General features: G+C 33.9%; 2 protein-coding genes across 2 annotated transcripts; both read left to right on the top strand.

Moving 5' to 3' along the window:
* The first annotated feature begins 4,095 nt into the window (after window positions 1-4,095).
* On the top strand, window positions 4,096-11,068 carry LOC107777978 (histone-lysine N-methyltransferase, H3 lysine-9 specific SUVH1-like). The gene is made up of 3 exons (XM_075248324.1): window positions 4,096-4,228; window positions 4,649-6,957; window positions 10,748-11,068. Exon 2 carries the CDS (start codon window positions 4,770-4,772, stop codon window positions 6,903-6,905), a length of 2,136 nt encoding a protein of 711 aa, XP_075104425.1. The 5' UTR covers window positions 4,096-4,228; window positions 4,649-4,769; the 3' UTR covers window positions 6,906-6,957; window positions 10,748-11,068.
* A 987-nt stretch (window positions 11,069-12,055) lies between these two features.
* Window positions 12,056-16,357, top strand: LOC107777983 (putative protein S-acyltransferase 1). Its single transcript, XM_016598159.2, has 6 exons — window positions 12,056-12,489; window positions 13,463-13,642; window positions 13,732-14,040; window positions 14,379-14,600; window positions 14,975-15,421; window positions 16,050-16,357. Exons 1-5 carry the CDS (start codon window positions 12,388-12,390, stop codon window positions 15,413-15,415), a joined length of 1,254 nt encoding a protein of 417 aa, XP_016453645.1. The 5' UTR covers window positions 12,056-12,387; the 3' UTR covers window positions 15,416-15,421; window positions 16,050-16,357.
* Window positions 16,358-19,438: the final 3,081 nt, after the last annotated feature.

Genomic DNA, 19,438 nt, shown 5'->3' with positions numbered 1-19,438 from the left:
AGTACGAGCAACTAGATAGTTGTTATATAATCATTTATAATGAGATTAGAAAATTATGAGATCTCATCTTTTGATGAGTATAATTCTTTTCCTTTATAATTTATGTGGAACTTGATGGACCAATAAGTTAACACACGTGCCTTTCTCATCAAAAATTGACTTCTCAAGCCAAAAAATGACTGGTAGTTTTAAAATTATATTTAGTAAATATTTTCAATATGTTTATATTTATAATGACATTCAATAAATTATATGATCGATCAATCCTAATGTTAAATTATTTGTCATGACATATTTTTCCAAATGGGTAAGAAGAATAAAGAAATATACCAATACATCACGTTTAAAGAGGTATTAACTATTAAGTGGATGTGATCTAATAACATTTTTGTACCTCAAAAAATAAATTTAATGAAATTAAAAATAATATTACATAATATTGTTGTTTTGTGATGATTGTCTAAGAATAACGTGCAAAGCACGTTCATAGAGATTAGTTATATTAAAACCACGAAGGCCCTTAGCGAAATATCGTTCGCCTTTTTTATCCTAAAAAATAGATTCCACCTCAGACAAAATTGTCATTTAAACTTTTCCCTAATGTTTAGTAGTTCTAAATCAATGAAATTTTGTACATTAAATTCTTCATTATTTAAAATTAAAAATAGGTCAAAAATACTAATATTATATGGACTCAAGGAATAACCTATTTTTAGGTCTAATATTCTCGCTATGCTTCTATAGCGAGAGACTTTTGGCTCAAGAAAACTCTATTTGCATAAACCTAAGAAGTCTTCTAAAATTTCATGACTTTAGACTAGAGTAAACGTGAACAAATATCTTCCCTGGTTAAAGTTGTACAAGTACTGATTATTCCTTTGGTTAGTTTTGTTATAATCCAAGACCCGTTTTTTAAATTGGAGAGAGGAAGCAAGTTATTTTGTCCAAATTTGATAATTCTTTTGGTGCAGGAATTGATTGGATGAGTGATGGTATTCGGCAAATTAGGTTTGAAGCACTTGTGCTAAAGTAAAAATGCTCTCAATTCGCAAAAGGAACTTAAAAGAGAGAAGGGATCACACAAAACAACCTTGTGAAAATATTTCAGACCAGATTATTTGAAAAAAATTTCAATCACTCAACAATTTAATGTTGACCATCTGCGGGGTATGCTTTCTGTATCCAGAGGTCCATAGTGTAATGCCAATAAGCCGCAACAGTTATTGCATCCAAGCCGCTTAGGTTTTTTTAAGTTGACGTTTCCTGTTTTTTATATATTTTTTGTACCTAACATGTTTTTTTATATGGATTAATATTTTTTTTTTTGTATAATTATTTGATTTTTTACTATTTTATTATAAAAGTATGGAATCAAAAGTGTCTAAAATATTCTTATAATATTTGATCTGACATTTTTACCTTTTAGTATGACTATATTCCAATAACATAATTATTGTACAATAATATAAATAGAAATTGTAATAAAAAAAAAATAATAATAACAGCCACAACAATAACAACAACAACAACAACAACAATAATAATAATAATAATAATAACAACAACTATAACCTATATTATATTAAAAGTATTAATGCCCTTAACGAAATGTAGTTCGCCTTTTTTACTCTTTAAAAATTAATTTCACACTAGACAAAATAGTCTATTAATTATTTTCTTAATATTTAAGAATATAAATATTTAATTATTTTTCTAATATTTAAAATTTCTAAATCAACTAAACTTTTTTATATTAAATCTTCCTTGTTTGCGCGATGCAATATATTAAATTTATAACAAAAATAACAAGGAAAATCACATTACTATATCAATTTATGAAAACTTTATGGTACATGTTAGGAATGTAGTGATAATATTGCTTGTTTTCAAGTTTCTCTAGATGTCTAACCTTTTAAACTAATTAAAAGAGGAATTATCTATCTCCCTATACGATTACTCTATCTTCTTCAATTTTTTTACTATTTGTTTTTCCTCATTAGAGTTAACTTATTATTTTAGACTAAATCCGATTATAAACAATAAGTATATTAGCATAAATATACACTCCATGTTGGATATGCCATAAATATTTTATAATTTAAATTTTGGACTTACAATTAATTTTTTCAATTTAGAATGAGATAATAAGTTGAATTTTGAATTCAACTATGAATTTTTCACGTTCTCTCCTATATTTTATGAGGTTTCTTAAATTCTATGACTTTTTCAATTAATAAATAATTTTTTATTTCATTATACGATGCGTGCATGGGTTGCTTATGAGAATATTTGCTTCTTTCAAGTTTTTTCGTAGTTATTTGAATTTTTTAAATAATAAAAAAAGCTTTTTTTCCCTTGTAGATGAATTAAAAATCGATTTCACATTAGATAAAATTATAATTTTATTATTTTTCTAATATTAAGAACTTAGAAATCAACTTAAACTTTTAATTTATTATTATTTTTTATTTAAATGATATAGAAACTTTTAATATTTAAGAATTTAAAATTAAACAAAATTTTACTTACATAAATTATTTTCTTATTTTAATTTTGTAACAAACTATATAAATTATTTTGTATTTAAAATAATGTCTTTTATTATTTTAAATTTTTTAAGTTTATTCCAACAGGCAAAGCCATGATACTTTTACTTATCAGTTTGACAACAAAAAAGGTTTAAAAAAATAAAACTAACAGTTCTTCATCAATATTATAAATGTTTCAAGATAGAAAGAACAAAATATCGTAATTTTGGGGGAAGTATCTCATTTCAAAATATCTTGTGGGATTGTGTTTACATTTCACGTTAAAATAGTAAATTAATTCTCTAAAAATAATTCTAAGTTGAATAAAGTTACGTAGTAGTAGTTTGTAGAACTTTACCTAATAGTTAGAAATTTAAAGTCAACTAATGATACTAGAACTTATTAAATTTGAAAGTCAATCTGAATTTCTTCTCTTGAGTTTCTCGACATGTATGGTATTTCAAGTTCTTAAATCTGTACAAAATATTAATAAAGTTTAAATCAGAGTCTAATTAAGATAAAACTAAAAATAAAGTTCTTGATCTTTTGTTTAGATGTTTCAACTTCTTTGAACATTTTTTAGCTTTCTTAAGATCATCGAAAATAAACACAAAGGTGTTAGGCTGATAAAAAAATCTTTCTTATTTCCTTATGGATTTTTATGTTGTGAATTTGCCTCTAAATGTAAAAATTAATTAATCCGTTTTTTTTACACAATGCAGTCTTACTTATCTTCTATGTATAACATAATTGCATATTTTCAGAAACACAAATAAAAACTATTTTAAAGAAAATATTCTATATGACTTCCAAGTATATCAAAGAAACACCACCATTACTCCCTTATAAAAGTTGTGTGAGTTTGCTCCTAAAAGATTCAGATATAATTTATTTTCTTTTATATAATTCTGTCTTATTTATGCTTTAATTTACATGATGTTTTGAAAGTATAAAAGAATTTCTCTTTAAAATGTGACATGCATATCTTTCAACATTTAACTTTTAAGTCTTACAATAATATAAAATACGATGCAATGTACGTGCACAAAGACTATAAATTATAGTTTTAAAAAATTCCAAGTCATTTAAATGTATATCTACTATCTATATTATTAGATAAATGTGATGATGCAAGTAAAAATATTGATAGACTAAAATAATTATTTTCAATATAAAGGAATATTGTATTATCTCGATGTCGATTGCTATTACATATAATTGTTGTTACATATAATTCATTCGTATTTTATATTTTAATACTTTTTATTGATAGACGCAAAAAAATACGTGCAACGCGCGTAAATTAAAACTAGTATTATAATATATGTATAGTTATAATACTTTTGAAACTTATCATGATAAATATATACCGTAACATTTACATGACTATAAGATTTTTTTTGTTAGAAATAAAATAAAATATATACAATTATTTTCAACCACATTAAAAAATGTATCACATAAAATAAAATAATAGTATAAACTATAAAGTTAAAATTATTATCACTGTACTTTGTGTTAGCAGCCGGCACGTGACAAAGATACTGCAAGACACAGTACTAATTTTCTTTTTATTCAAAATCTCACACGCAATAAGCATTTAAGTATGACAAAGCTGTCAACTTCACAACACACTAAACGCAATTTTTCTTCTAAAGCTCTCTGTGTGCTTCAAAGATCGTTTTCCCAAATTTGCCCAGGTACTTATCCATTTCAAGATCGTTTCTTTTTTGACTGAAAATGTTTGAATTTCTGATCCATTTGAGACTTATTTTGCTTCTGGCAATTTTTCTTTAATTTTTTTGTAAATTATTTTTCTTTTTATTGTCATTTTACTATGAAGGGTTCCTATTACAAAATCTTGAGTTGGGTTTAGCTTATTTTGTCCTTTTGCATGTTGTTTTTTCCTTAATTTTGGTGGAATTTTTTGCTGGGTTTCTAGGGTTAACTCCATTTTAGGGCTTGCTCCTGTTCATTTCCCTTAAGTTGTGAGTTTTTTTGGATTTTCAGTCAACATAGCCATTCTTGAGCAATACATTTGCATCTTTAGCCTTTTATTGGTGCATGATGTCCTAGAATTGTATTTTTAATGGGTTTCTTACTTTTTTTCCTTGCTGTAGTAATTGGAGATTGTGCATGGATCTAGGTGGTAACTGGAAAAAGTGCAGAGCTTTGTATTTGGGTTATTAATGTGAGTGAAAGCTGTGGTCTTTGTTGTTGTGGCTATTGATTTTGATTGAAATGGAGCAAGGCTTTGGTTCAGACTCTGTTCCACCAGCAGGGTCCATTGACAAGTCTAAGGTTTTAGATGTGAAGCCTATGAGATGTCTTATGCCTGTTTTTCCATCCCCAAATGGAATGTCGTCTGTTTCAACTCCTCAACCCTCACCTTTTGTGTGTGTTCCTCCAAGTGGTCCTTTCCCAACTGGGGTTTCTCCATTTTATCCATTTTTGGCCCCGAATGCGGCCGCAAGATCAGGTGAAAATCATGAAGCTTTTGGTTTTGGGACGCCTATATCTCCTGTTCCTTTAAATTCATTCAGAACTCCAACTGCGAATGGAGACACCGGGCCAAGGAGGCCCGGCAGACCTCGCGCTACGAATGGCTTAGTTGCAGAAGATGATGGTGTCAGTGATTCACAGAATCAGAGCGACCAATTCGGCAGTGGCTATAGCGTGCACGTTAATGATGTAGAAGACACAAGTACAGGGAAAAAAAGGGGAAGACCGAGAAAGACTAGGATGAGTCATCCAGCTAATTCCCATGTCGAAGTGGATGTCGATCCAATACTAAATCAGCTGCTTGCATCCTTTAAACTTGTCGAGTTCGATCAAGCTAAGAAAGCTGATGGCGACAAGGAGCTAGTTGGGCGAATACTATTGGCATTTGATGTGTTTCGTAGAAGGTTGACCCAGATTGATGAGAAAAGGGGTGAGACTCCAGGTTCTGCAAGAAGGCCGGACCTAAAGGCTGCTAATTTACTGATGACAAAGGGAGCTCGGACAAATCAGACAAAGAGGGTTGGAAATGTACCTGGGATTGAAGTTGGTGACATATTCTTCTTCAGGATGGAATTGTGTCTAGTTGGTTTGCATGCACCTAGTATGGCTGGGATAGATTATATGAGTGTCAGACTTACAGGGGATGAAGAGCCTATTGCTGTTAGCATAGTGGCCTCTGGAGGATATGATGATGAAGGGGATGATGGGGATGTGCTAATTTATACTGGCCAGGGTGGAGTCCAGAGAAGGGATGGCCAAATGTTTGATCAGAAACTTGAGAGGGGTAATCTTGCTTTGGAAAAGAGTATGCATCGCGGCAATGAGGTGAGAGTAATTAGGGGTGTTATAGATGTTACAAATCCGAGGGGGAAGATTTATATGTATGATGGCCTTTACAGGATCCAGGAATCATGGGCAGAGAAAAGCAAATTGGGTGACTGCAGCATTTTCAGGTACAAATTGCTTAGAGTACCTGGGCAGCCTGAAGCATTTACATTGTGGAAATCAATTCAACAATGGAGGGATGGAACAGCGACACGTGTTGGAGTTATCCTACCTGACCTAACATCTGGCGCAGAGAGTCAACCTGTTTGTCTTGTAAATGATGTTGATGATGAGAAGGGACCTGCTTATTTCACATATATCCCTAGTCTGAAGTACTCAAAACCTTATATGAAGCCTAATCCGTCTATGGGTTGTCAATGTGTTGGCGGATGCCAACCTGGAGGGTCCGCTTGCCCTTGCATTCAGAAAAACGGAGGCTTTTTGCCCTTTAGTTCACTTGGAGTTCTTGTGAGTTACAAAACCTTGATACATGAGTGTGGTTCTGCCTGTTCATGCCCTCCGAATTGCCGAAATCGAATGTCTCAAACAGGTCCTAAAGCGCGTGTGGAGGTCTTCAAAACAAAAAATAGAGGTTGGGGACTTAGGTCTTGGGATCCCATACGTGGAGGTGGCTTTATGTGTGAATATGCCGGAGAAGTCGTTGAAGAGTCTAGGGTAGGTGAGCTTGGCAATGACGGTGACGATGATTATATATTTGATGCTACCCGCATGTATGAGCCATTGGAACCTGTGCGTGATTATAACGACGAATCGAAAAAAGTCCCGTATCCCCTTGTAATAAGTGCAAAAAAGGGTGGCAATGTTGCTCGTTTTATGAACCATAGTTGTTCACCTAACGTATTCTGGCAGCTTGTTGTACGTGAAAATAACAATGAGACATACTACCACATTGCCTTTTTTGCCATTAGGCATATTCCTCCCATGCAAGAATTGACTTTTGATTATGGCATGGTTCCGCCAGACAAAGCAGACTGTAGGAGGAAGAAGTGCTTGTGTGGGTCATTGAACTGCAGAGGTTACTTTTACTAGTTGTCATGGTCTGATGAAAGAAATGGAGTTCACTGGTCACCACTGAATCAAGGTTTGGTTTCCTTTTTAAATTTGAAAATATCTTGTTTCTTTTATTTTTCTCCTCGTTTTGAGTTTTAACCCATGTTTGCTAGTTATCATGTGAACATAAGTTATGCAGAAATCTGAATAGCATTTTATTGATACGAGTCTCGAACCCTTGATCTAGTGGAAGATTTTAAATTAGCTGTCTAAAGTTGCTTTATCTCCGTTGAGTTTATGAATTGAAGTGTTTCTGAAGATGACTTTTTTTCTACTTTTTGATTTATCCGTTGGGCTTGCTCAGATAAGGTTGCAAGGTTTCTATCTTGCCCTTCATCTTCACCAGTTTGCTCCCATTCTCTTTTTCTTGAATCCGATTTTTACAGTCCTTGCATACGATTTTGTGGGACACAATTTGATAGAGGCACAGAACACAGGGACTCAAGAGTTGATTGGGCGTTTAAATTAGAAGGTAGTCGTTGAAAGTTAATTGACTGAAATGATGATTGAACTTCGAATAGTTTAATGAATATGAGCTGTTAGAATTTAGGAAAGTTCTAGTGGAATATTATTTGTGAAAGTGTTTGAAATATTTTCATGATGGGGGAGTCTGAAGGTGCTTCTTGGCTAGAGATTTGACTAAGGAGAACTTAGAGCTGTTAACCTGTCATCCTGACTCCTTAGACCTTAGTACCTTGGAGATCTAGAATATACTTATTCACCTTAAATTTTTGTTCATATTGCTAACAAGGGAGGCAAGATATGTGGTTGATGTGTCATGGTTTGTAAAATGAGCATCTTCCTTGTCTAAAATTATCTTTTTTCTTGACTAGTAAGGTAAATGTTATTTAGTAAATAAAATGTCAGTACCTAGAAGGTATACTGCTAGGTACAAAATGTATACGAGAAGAATCTATATTCCTTCACTAACTATCTTGACCATCTAAGAAATCTAGCATTGATTCTATGTCATTTACATCATTTCCTCTACCCCATAAATTTAAATTATATGGACATCTATATTTACAAAAGAAATATTTTGTATTTTCTCCTCAAAAACATCCAAGATACCTCTCTAACCAAACTTTGCCAGAAGTACTTAAAGGATTGTTCCCCGCAGCTCGCTGTGTTCCTTTCTTAACATTTATTCCTGTGAGCTAGCCTGCTCGTTTTACATTCCCCTGCATCACCCCAGTGAACTCAATAGATATTCATAATCATGCTTCGTATCTGCCATGAAAGTGCAATGCAGCAATGTGTGTCTTGCTGATTTAGCGTCTTCTTTGCAGAAGAAACACCTGCTGCATTTATTAAATCCTCATTTTGTAAATTGTCATGTGTGAGACGCCTCATGCAGTGCTATTCGTTTTAAACGAGCCACTTTTGTTGGGGGTTTTGTTCTCCTTAAATATTTCTAGGGAAAAAAGTGGTCTGACTTGTCAATCTCCTCCTTATCAAGGTTTGGTAGCAAAATTTGACAGAATTTACTTTTGCTTTTTCCTTCCACCATAAGGAATCCTTCCTGTTTTTAACACAGTTTCTTAATCCAGTATTTGTAGTAATAATGTATCCCTATCAATTCTCCAATCATTAAAGTTTTTTCCTTAATTCTATCTTCCATCCATCGACTCCAATCACTGTGCAATTGTAATCTCCTTATATTTGCTAGATTGAGGAAACCTGAAAGTTTTCTTTCAACGTACCATTATCCATCCATTTATCCAGCCACAATCTGATGATTTCACCATTTCCAACTTTGAATCTTATTTTGTCCAAAAATTGATTGCGCAAATTTCTGATTTATCTCCCAACAGCCACACCATATGACCTTTTAATTGGCTTTGAACACCATCTATTCTCCATTCCATATTTGCGTTTGATCACTCTTTTCCATAGCTGGTTTAGCTTTGATCACTGTGCTCCATTTTACCAAGTTGGTTTTTCTTCTGTCCCATAGAAAATTGCATCTACTTATGTGTAACTTGACGTCAAGTATGTAAGAGTTCCAACCAGTACACTGTTTTTCCCAAGGTTTCAGCTTTCTTTACACTTCGCCACGATTCTTTTCCACACCCGTGAATCTTTGTGTCTGGCTCCAACAGCTGATCCCAAAGTAAACTGTTAGAAAAATTTCTCCCCTGCATCTCATTATCTCGGTCAATTCTCGTATTTTTTGTTTACAGTTAACTGGAAAGATCTGCTTGCTCTGAGATAAATGTGTAGACCAGAAATTGCCAAAAAGGCCACCAATTAGATAGCTTTTAAGCAACATAATTGTCCTTGCCCCACATAGGAACCATTATTACCAGCTGGGTACGAAATGTGAGGCATTTCCACACAGTTTCCTGCTTCTCCATCAATTTTACAGCCTGTAATCATAAGTATTTATTGAAAGTCTCCATAACCAATAATATTAAGAAAGATGATAAAGTATGCCTTAATCTCCTTGTAGGGGCGAAGAGACCTACTGGAGTGCCATTGATCAGTATAGAGAGCTACTGTTGATATAGAAGTTTTCATCCACATGATCCATTTATCCCCAAAACCTATTTGTTTCTTTACGTTTAAGAGAAAAATCAATTTATATGTTCATAGGCATTTTCTAATTCCAATTTGCACAACACAGCTCTTCTTCCTTTCTCAACATGTCAAACATTGATTTGCTTTCAAGCCAAATTTGCCTTTCCAACAACAACCACCCAGTAAAATACCACAAGTGGGGTCCGGAGTGGTAGAGAGGCTGTTTCTGAAAGACCCTCGGTTCAAGAGGAAGAAAATAAACAATAGACAATAGACAATAGATCAGTGACAACAATAGAAGCCAGAAAAATAATATCAACATCGTAAGAAAAATAGAAAATAGATATAAAAGCAATAACAATAACCAGTAATATTGCCATAGAAAATAGTGTGGAAACTACATAAACCACTAACAACCCAAGGCGAAACATTATCAGCCTAGCCCCGCCCCCGGAACAACGTAGAACCACATTTGCCTTTCCCTTAATAGAAAACCCTTCTGATTTCCCCATGTCAATTTATCCATCACTGTCTTTAGCTTCTCAGTCAATACTTCCGCTAAAATTCTGTAATACCGACATAGCCCTTTGCCGGTGTAAAGAAGGAAAAAAATGGGCGCGCTCAAAGAATGCGAATAAGAAAGGAAAAAGTAATATGGTAGAATGATGAGGTAAAACAAACAGGGAAGATGGTTAATGAAGAAGAGAGAAGGTTGAAATTAGTTAAATTGAATTAAGCTGGAAATCAGAGATGAAAAACCGGTCAAAAAGTGGATCTGAGGAAAAGGAATTTTTTTTTCCTGCTACTTTTGTTTCATATGGGTAGACTATCCAATGTGCGTTGAGAGGGTAGATATAACGATCTTCCTCCATCCCGGTTTATTCAAATGTGGTGATGATCGCGCTTGAAATGTGTTTAGTATATTTGAAGTTCGTAGGAATATGTTAAAATAGTTGGAAAATGGGCGGGAAATATAAAAAGTCGCATCAAATCCAAACAAATATGAAGTGATATTTTTATGTCAATTTGAGTGTTTTAAGGTGAAGAAAATCTTCCATTTGGAAAGTTCTCTCTTTTTGGAATGGACTAAAATAGGAAATAGGTCAAACAAAATGAGATGAAGCATTGCACCTTAAATCAACTGAATTCTATACTGAAGTTGTTGTTTGAATTCCTCTTTTCTCCTTTCCCGGGCTTATTCCTTTCTTCCCATTTGATCTTTTTTCCTCTTTTTTTTATCGGCATTGTAAATTATATAGTCACGAACAATAACACTAAACATGTTGGTTTTCCTCTTGCAGACATGCAGTTGATCAGTAGTTGAAGATAGGAGCAAGGTTTTGGACTTTTGATGCACCCTCAAGACGAATAGCCTTTGAAATCTAGTATTATTAATTATGTCATCGCCAGCCAAACATGATATTGTAGCTTATTGCTTGCAACAACGCAAGACCTTTTGTAGCTTTTGATGTACTAAAACTTAGGATTGTTATTGACAGGGTAAAACCAAATGAAGGGAGGTTCTTGCTCTTCATAATTTTCCCCATTTTCGGCTAGTCGATGTTTATTGTACTATTCCATATCAATGTATTAAACTGTAGTGTTATTTTGTTGCTGATGCATGTTTCTTTGTCCATTCATTTTTATGTTATTCTGATAACCTATAGAGGGTAGATACTTAGAAACGCCCGGTGTTTATACCAAATTTAGGAATTTAGTACAAACATCAGGTGGCGGTAAGTATATTTCTCTGTAAGATTGTTTATTTATTTCTCTGTTTAAACAGAGAGATGTTAAAGTTTGACCTAGACCTTCTCGTGACTAGTAGACTGCTCGAATCACGCTGGTTTTTTCGTTCACCTTATTGTTTTGTGTTGCTCTTAATCGGGAATTCCAATGGTACAATTATAGAAATATCTTGTCGTAATCGGAGCACAAACAGTAGAAGGAAAAACCGAGTTAATATATTTTTAGTTACAAGTAAATGGCTAAATATGAGATTTATATTTTTGAATGTTGAAATTACCATTTTCGTTTACTCGTAAGTCAGTAAATCAGGTCAAAGACTGAGTTCCAATGTTGAATTAATATGTTGTAGTTGTAAAAATATAGACAACAGACAAAATGCGAGCAAAGGTAGTTATAGAGAATTTTTTTCCCGGCTTAACCATTCGGTATATGAAATTCACTGCTCTGATTGAGTTACATGGGTGAAGTTACGTGCGGTCAAGGGTGTCAACTAAACACTCTTCGCCGAAAAACGGGTAAAATATTATTTGTTATTAATAAAAAAAAATAGAATTTGAATATTCTTATTGAATTTCTTGAATTGAACAATGTTATTCGGATTCGCATAGACTAGACTCACTGAGGGAAAATTCCAGACGTACCTTAATTATGCACGGAGGAATACCAACCGTCTTACCAAAATGAGATCATAAATATAGAGAATTGAGTTGTCTTTTGTTCCTAAAAGATTAATATCAAGGGCTGAACTAAACCATAATTGAAAGCTAAGACCTCTTTCCATTAAAAAACACGCAACGAAATGTACGGATGAATATGAGAATTATACTCAAACTTTTTTTAACGGTAATGAGAGAAAAAAGAAGAGGAAACATCATTCTTGGGTTCAGTTTTATCGTCAGCATGTAGAGCTGCGAAAGCTGGTTTTGATAAAAAAGGAGAGAGAGAGAGGAGAGAGAAAAATAGCGGGGCACTAAGAGAATAGAGGAGAGAGTGAAATCCTGCTTTCTTGTTTCTTCTTCTTCTTCCTCCTCCTCCTCTCCTAAGGTTTTTTTTTGGGCACCAGCACCCCTCAATATAGAATCTTGATTTTTTTTTATCTCAATTATATAAGTTATGGGTATGGTTTTACGTCTATAATAATAAAATAACAAAGTATATAAATTTCTAAGCTTCAACTTTTAGATTTATTGTGATGGGAAGTGGGATCACAAATCAAGATTTGGCTCTTTCTTCCAAATCTATGGACCCTCCTAAATTGAAGAAAAGGCTTTATCAAGTTTGGAAGGGTCGCAATGTAAGCTCCTTTTTTCCCCCTTTAACCACATTAATTCTTTATCTTTCTTTTTGTAGAAATTCATTGCATTGCATGTAATGGTGTATGAAAGAAATTTGTCTAAAGTTGTTAAATTCTCTTAACAAATTTATGGTAATTAGAATGAGCCTTGTGCAAAATCTTACATATGATAACATATATATGCACCTGGTTAACTATTTCGCCTTGTGAATCGAGAGAAAGCCAAGAGTCTATTGTTAATGTGTTTAACTTCTATCTGGTCAGATAACAAAAAGAAATACTGAAATTAAATGAAAAATGCCACTGATTTGAGGTTCAATTACCTTATCCCATAGACCATAGTAAATCACATTATCTTTGAGGAAGATGTCCAGGGCCAGTTCAAGATTAGTTTAGTAGTAATCGGCCTTTGGCCTTTGAGAAAGAGATTTGTACTAAAGAATTGTGGCATTGTTGTTGCCAATATATGAGCTTAAATAGAGATGCTTTATCAAGTTGGGCCAAACTCAACCCCAAAAGCTAGTTCATGAGGGGAGGATTGCTCAAGTCCATATAAGGAGACTAACCAGTCCATTCCCCAACCAATGTGGGACTCTAACATCCCTGGCACGCCCAGACTACCAACTGGAGCGTGGACAATATATCATAGGGGCCCAAACGGGAATAGACCTGACTCTAATACCATGTAAAGATATGGCACTTGGGCCCAACTCAACCTCAAAAGCTAGCTCATGAGGGGAGGATTGCCCAAGTTCATATAAGGAGACCACCAGCCCATTCCCCAACCAAAGTGGGGCTCTAATCCACTATAACACCTTGTGATCTCGGTTATCATTTGCAGCTTCGGCATGTAGTAGGGGCTTTTACAAATTCATATTGGCTTCATTTATCATAAGCTAATGCAAGCAGCCAATTACTACCTATCTTTTAATGCAGAATAGCTCAATCTTAAAAGCTTTGTCTAATGTTTCAGAAATTTCTCTGTGGGGGGAGATTGATCTTTGGTCCTGACGCAGCATCACTTTACTTATCAACATTTCTGATAGGGACTCCTGCATTGACATTTTGCATAAAAATGCTTTTGATGATACCAAAAGTGAGTCCAGTATATGGGCATGTTGTCCTTATTGGGGGACTCATCATCTCAGTTTTGGTATGTCGTTAAATACTTGAGGATAAAATCACATAAATTTTATACTAAGAATGCTAAAACCTACTAATTAATAAAGTGATTCAATGCAGGCCTTGAGTTTTCTGTTCATGACATCTTCAAGCAATCCAGGAATAGTTCCTAGGAACTCAAGACCACCCGACTTGGATGAAATATTAAATACAAGTACGGCATCTATGGAGTGGGTCAACAATGCTGCCCCTGATGTAAAGTTACCGAGAACAAAGGATGTTTTTATCAACGGTCATTCTGTCAAAGTCAAGTTCTGTGACACATGTTTGCTATATCGTCCACCACGTGCTTCCCATTGCTCAATTTGCAACAACTGCGTTCAGAGATTTGATCACCACTGTCCGTGGGTGGGTCAGTGTATTGGAGTTGTGAGTCATCTGTTCAATTCTTAGTATGGTTTCACTCTCTCTCTTCTGTTGAGATTTCAAGAGTAGGTTCTTTATCTTTTACATTGAAAAAAGAAATAAATTTTTAGGCATCCAACATTTTGTATCAGTTAATATTTGATTAGCTTCTACTCTTGTAGGGAAAAAGATACAGACATTTATTTTGTAAAACGTTATTCGATAGTTGGTCATCTCTGTCTATTGCTGATCAGGAAAGAAGCTGAATTGTTGTCTGCAGAGTTCGTCTGCTATAAAAGAAAGCTTCCCTTTTTCCCTTCATCAAAAAATTTAACTTTTTCCTTTTGTTGCTCTGGTTGCAGCGCAACTATCGGTGCTTTATACTGTTCATATCAACAACAACAACTTTGTGCATATATGTTTTCACATTTTCGCTGCTGAACCTCCTTGGACAACCAGGAAGCTTTTTGCATGTCATGTCAAGGGATGTCATATCTGTGATTTTGATCGTATATTGCTTCATCGCTGTCTGGTTTGTCGGAGGGCTAAGCGTCTTCCATTTTTACCTAATGTCAACCAACCAGGTTATAATCTCACCCTTCAATCGTAGTTTCATATATCTAGAACACAGTTATTCAATAACGTAACATTCTTTTTTTTTTTCCGGATAAAGTAATAAATTTCATTAATGTTTGGGCAAAACAAAGAATATTTTAGGTAAACTGAGAGTTCATCCGGTAAAGATAATCTAACAAGAAAGCCAGTGCAGAGCATTGAGTATAATGTTTATTTATTTGTGATCACATTAAACTTCCCAAAACTATTCTATGGCTTCTTTTGATGTTTGCTTCTTATGGACTCTTCGATGGATGCAGAACATTTATGTTATCCAAATATTGTTCTTTTCTTTGAGAAAAGTATGTGTGGAGTCTTATTTGTGTGGCACATGTTATTGCAGACGACGTATGAAAACTTCAGATATCGTTATGAAAAGAAAGAGAACCCATACAGTCGTGGCATTTTGAAGAATCTCAAGGAAATTTTATGCTCTAAGCCCTCACCTTCATTGGTCAACTTTCGCGAGTGGGTGATTGAAGAAGACGATCCAAGTGTGAAATCCGTCTCCATGAGTCATAAATTTGGTTCAATCAACTCTAAAGGGAAGTTTGATTTAGAGATGGGGGGCATACTTGGAAAAGACGGTACTTTGCAGAACATGGATTATAGTGGCATTGATGACACTTTGAAGAAGACGACAAGTGATAATGCAAATTTTGATCCTCTTTTCTTTCCTGATGATCAAGATACGAATGATGCAGAGTCGACGCATTCAAATGGTCTAAGAACAGTGGAAGATGACAGAACTGAGCAAGTTAGCAACCTGCAGGGATCTTCATAGATAAAGGTAATATTTTCTTATATATATAAAAGTATTTCACAAGAAGAAGGACAAATTAGTTATGTACAGGAAGCATCCTTGAGCTGGAAAAGATTGATCATAACTAGTAGTGATTATGTGCACACAGCTGAAATTTGCAATACACGTAAATATTGTGTTTATTATCACTTGTATTTTCAACCCTGCATCAGGTGTACTGATATTGTAGCTTGGATTCGACTACTTGCTGTGTTATCCTCTTTAGCTAATGTTAATAGAGATGACATTTTCCCCTCAATGTTTCTCTGTGAAAGAATGATTTCATTTTACTAGATTCTGATGAAACTAAAGTAACCAAGAAACTTCAAAGACTGATAATCACACTACTCACTGTTTATTTTTAGGCAATTTTCTTATATATGTTCTAACCTTTTTGCCCTTGAGGGGACATTTGCTGTAAAATATGTGTCTGATATTGTTCTATTCAGCGGTTCATCAAACTTTGGAAGTCTGATTTCTCTGAATTTGGTTAGTTTTTGAAAGTAGCTAGTGCTGTTTTTTAACTTGAGATCATTGCCCTTTATTGATGAAAACACTAGATGATACTATGCAATTTTAGACAAGTCAATGACAGAAACATGCAATGTTTTCACAGGTCGAGCGAATGAATGATGCTTATCGACATACATTATGATGGCACCATCTTTGAATGCAGAGGTTGATTTTGTGGAGGCTGAAACGCGAGTAGTTGCTTCTTTTATGTCTTCAAATATGGAAATTACACCAAAGGAACTCTTTTGGAAAGTCTTTGGTACATAAATGAAACATAGAGAGTGGGAAATTGGAGCTAAATGAGGGCACTCTCTTGTACAGTATTTATATGATTTATTTATGTTCTTTCCAACTTGTCTCGTTGTTCACATTTTCTCCAATTTTATATTAGATTTAACGCTTTCCTATCTATCTATCTATCTATCCATTCATCCATCCATATTTGTTCTAATATTTTGCGGTTGTTATAGTAAAATGATGTTATATAACATAACATAAAAAATTGGTTCCAAGAAAATTTGGTCGTTTTAGTGAAATACTATTATAGAGAATGACTGTTTTAAAGAAGTCTTGAAACAATTATTTATTTAACTTCTAAAGTCGCTCCACGAACCTATATAAGTTTGAGGCAAGTACTATGTCGAGATTGTGTTGAGATTCAAGATATAAGTATTGGATGTGTGTGGTTATAATAATTTCTATAGTATGAGAGTTGTTTAGCCATTTAAGCATGACTACATATTAATGTGTTGATGAAATGACATAATTGAATTTGAGTATTGTTGGCTACGTTAAGTAAGTTAGTTCCCTCGGATAGTCGGATAGGCTAAACTTTCTAGGCCACGACCCTATTAACATTTTAGTAAAAAATACTCAATGTATCTGAAAAACAGTTAAATGGTCAAGACATTGCAATTTAAATTAAAATAGTTAAAATTATTGCAGTTATGATTATTAGAATGGTTAAAAGATAAATCTTTCAACACTAAATTTTTTCACCCTTTTTCCCACATTACATGTCACCAACCTTTTTTCTAGTTTCTCACCCGGTGTCCGATAATTGCATTGGCCTGGACCAGATTAAATCCGGATTCGTGCCGGAAAATCATATATTGGGAGGGTAAAGTGCTCCCTAACAAAGACGATGACTTTATACCTAAGTCTCGAACCCGAAACCTCTAGTTAATAATAAAAAAGTATTTACCATTTCACTACGACCTTGTTGGCGCATATCACCAACTCGATGAGCAGTGGAATACATGACTATCAAATCTAAAAAATAACAAAAACTTAAAAAAAAAAATCACAAAACCTCCTCCCCCCCCCCCCCAACAACACCCAGAGACAACACACGTACCAAAACAGGAATGTTTCTCTTTGTAATGATAGCCAATGCTTCATTGGTATATTCCATTCCTAAGACAAATGAATTGTGCTGTGCCTGCACGTTTTTGCCTAAACAACAAGCACCAGACTGTACAATATTGAAAACACGGTTTTCTATTTCGTAATATAAAACACAGAAATGAAGGAATTTTTGAAAATAATAGTTTAATCCTTGATCATTGGCTTAAATAATATTTTTCTCCACTCCCAATCTCGAGAAGAATATTTGTCACGACTTACTTTACAAAATAATTACTATTTGTGTGTCTCTCTGTGTGTCTGCAGGCTTGTCCATATCATATTTATATAATTATATTTCTAGTTATGGATTTATGATTCAAAATATTTTAACTCTATGTTGTCTTAATTTATTTTGAAAGGCTATGTAGCTTTGTATTATTTGTTGCCACTTGCCATAAGTTCAACAATAAGAATTTATAAATCGAATAGTTGTGAAGAGATTTATGTGAATGATGATTAGATTTGCATCTTGTTAATAAATGCTTAATATTAACTGGTGCGTTTAGAGAGTGACTGAGAACAATTGGAGTATAAGTTATTACATGGTTTAACTTATTTGGTTGGTCAAGTAATTACATAATCTAGTTTAATTACACCATTTACTTTACACCCGACAATTTTCATCTCTAGTAGGGAATTATAACAACAATAATAAATTTAGTGTAATCCAATAAGTGGGGTATGTGGAGAATAGTGAGTACGCAGTCTTAGCCCTATGTTGTACAGGTTAAGAAGATGTTCTGATAGACCCTCGGCTCAAAGCAAACATGCATAATCACAACAATATAGAGAAAGAAATACAGTAGCGTAAAAATCAGGAAAACAGTAACAACAACAAAATAGTAGAAAAACCAAAAGACAAGCAACCTCAAATAATAAAAGAATTCTAAGAATATGAAAATGTTAAAATAACACTGCTGCTACTAGAATGAAAGGAAAGACGCTCAAGTGCCTACTAACATTCTCCTAGAGAATTGGAGAGTGTAATTGCTCCACTTAATTAAATAAATTAACAAAGAATTACTTAATCACAAGAGCTTATCATTATGCAACTACACCTAATTACACTCAAATTCAAAAGCTAATGCCACTTAACAAAAAGGCTACTTAAGAATACTACAATATTTCTAGGGAAAATTTATCATCCAAACCCAATTTGACTATTTCTATAACCGAGAATTAACCAAGTTTAGAGTTGCAGCCGGACAAAATCACTATAAATTACGATATTTCATTTAGGACTAAACATAATAAAGAATTTGTTATAAAATAAAAACTGTAAAGTAAATAAATCGAAGACAAGTATAGAGAGAGTGATTGATATATTATTCAATTTCAAATTGATGTACATAATGAACAAAAATCTCCTCTATTTATAAAAGAAAGGAAGCAGTTGTGAGACTTTTCAGGAAGCAGCTGCAAGACTTTTCAGGATGCAGCTGCGAGGCTTTTCTTGAGCTGCTTGTAAGTTGTCTGTATGAGCTGCTCGCAACCTGCCGGTTTAACAAGAAGCTGCTGCAAGTCATTTCATTGAGTTGCTTGCAACCTGCCTGCATCAGCTACTTGTAGAAAAGCTTCAATGAAGTACTAAATGGATAGTCTTCTTCGGGAAGAGTATCTACAATGACGTAATAAATAGACATCCACAATAATATTTTCATAACACTCCCTCTTGGATGTTCATTATTAAGTGCCTCGTTAAAACCTTACTAGGAAAAACCCAAAAAATAAAAAAATTCTAGTCAAGAAAAAAGAGTACACTAATAATATACATTGCAATGTGCCTCATTAAAAACCTTACCAGGAAAACCCAATGGGAAAAAAGAGTATAGTGCATACTTTACTCTCCCTGATAAAGACGTTATTTCAAATAACTAAGTCTCCGCATTCCAATCTTCTATAGCATCTACTTGAAGGTTGTGGTTGGCAAAGACTTGGTGAACAAATCTGTCTGATGTTAGTTGAACGGATTTGTTGCACATCAATCTCACCATTTTTCTGAAGATCATGTATGTAGAATAATTTTGGTGAAATGTGTTTCGTTCTATCTCCTTTTATAAATTCTCTCTTCGATTGGGCTATGCA

This window comes from Nicotiana tabacum, chromosome 24 (genome assembly GCF_000715075.1).
Source record: "Nicotiana tabacum cultivar K326 chromosome 24, ASM71507v2, whole genome shotgun sequence".
NCBI lineage: Eukaryota > Viridiplantae > Streptophyta > Magnoliopsida > Solanales > Solanaceae > Nicotiana > Nicotiana tabacum.
The sequence above is the reverse complement of the archived record's forward strand: the minus strand, read 5'-3'. Positions and strand labels throughout refer to the sequence as shown.

What these genes read in the sequence shown, in the direction of transcription:
- LOC107777978 (XM_075248324.1), top strand. Translation starts at nt 4,770, where the DNA reads ATGGAGCAAGGCTTTGGTTCAGACTCTGTTCCACCAGCAGGGTCCATT.
- LOC107777983 (XM_016598159.2), top strand. Translation starts at nt 12,388, where the DNA reads ATGGGAAGTGGGATCACAAATCAAGATTTGGCTCTTTCTTCCAAATCT. An exon ending in AAGTTTGGAAGGGTCGCAAT is followed by an intron (nt 12,490 to 13,462) that starts GTAAGCTCCTTT and finishes CTAATGTTTCAG; the next exon opens with AAATTTCTCTGTGGGGGGAG. An exon ending in TGGGTCAGTGTATTGGAGTT is followed by an intron (nt 14,041 to 14,378) that starts GTGAGTCATCTG and finishes CTCTGGTTGCAG; the next exon opens with CGCAACTATCGGTGCTTTAT.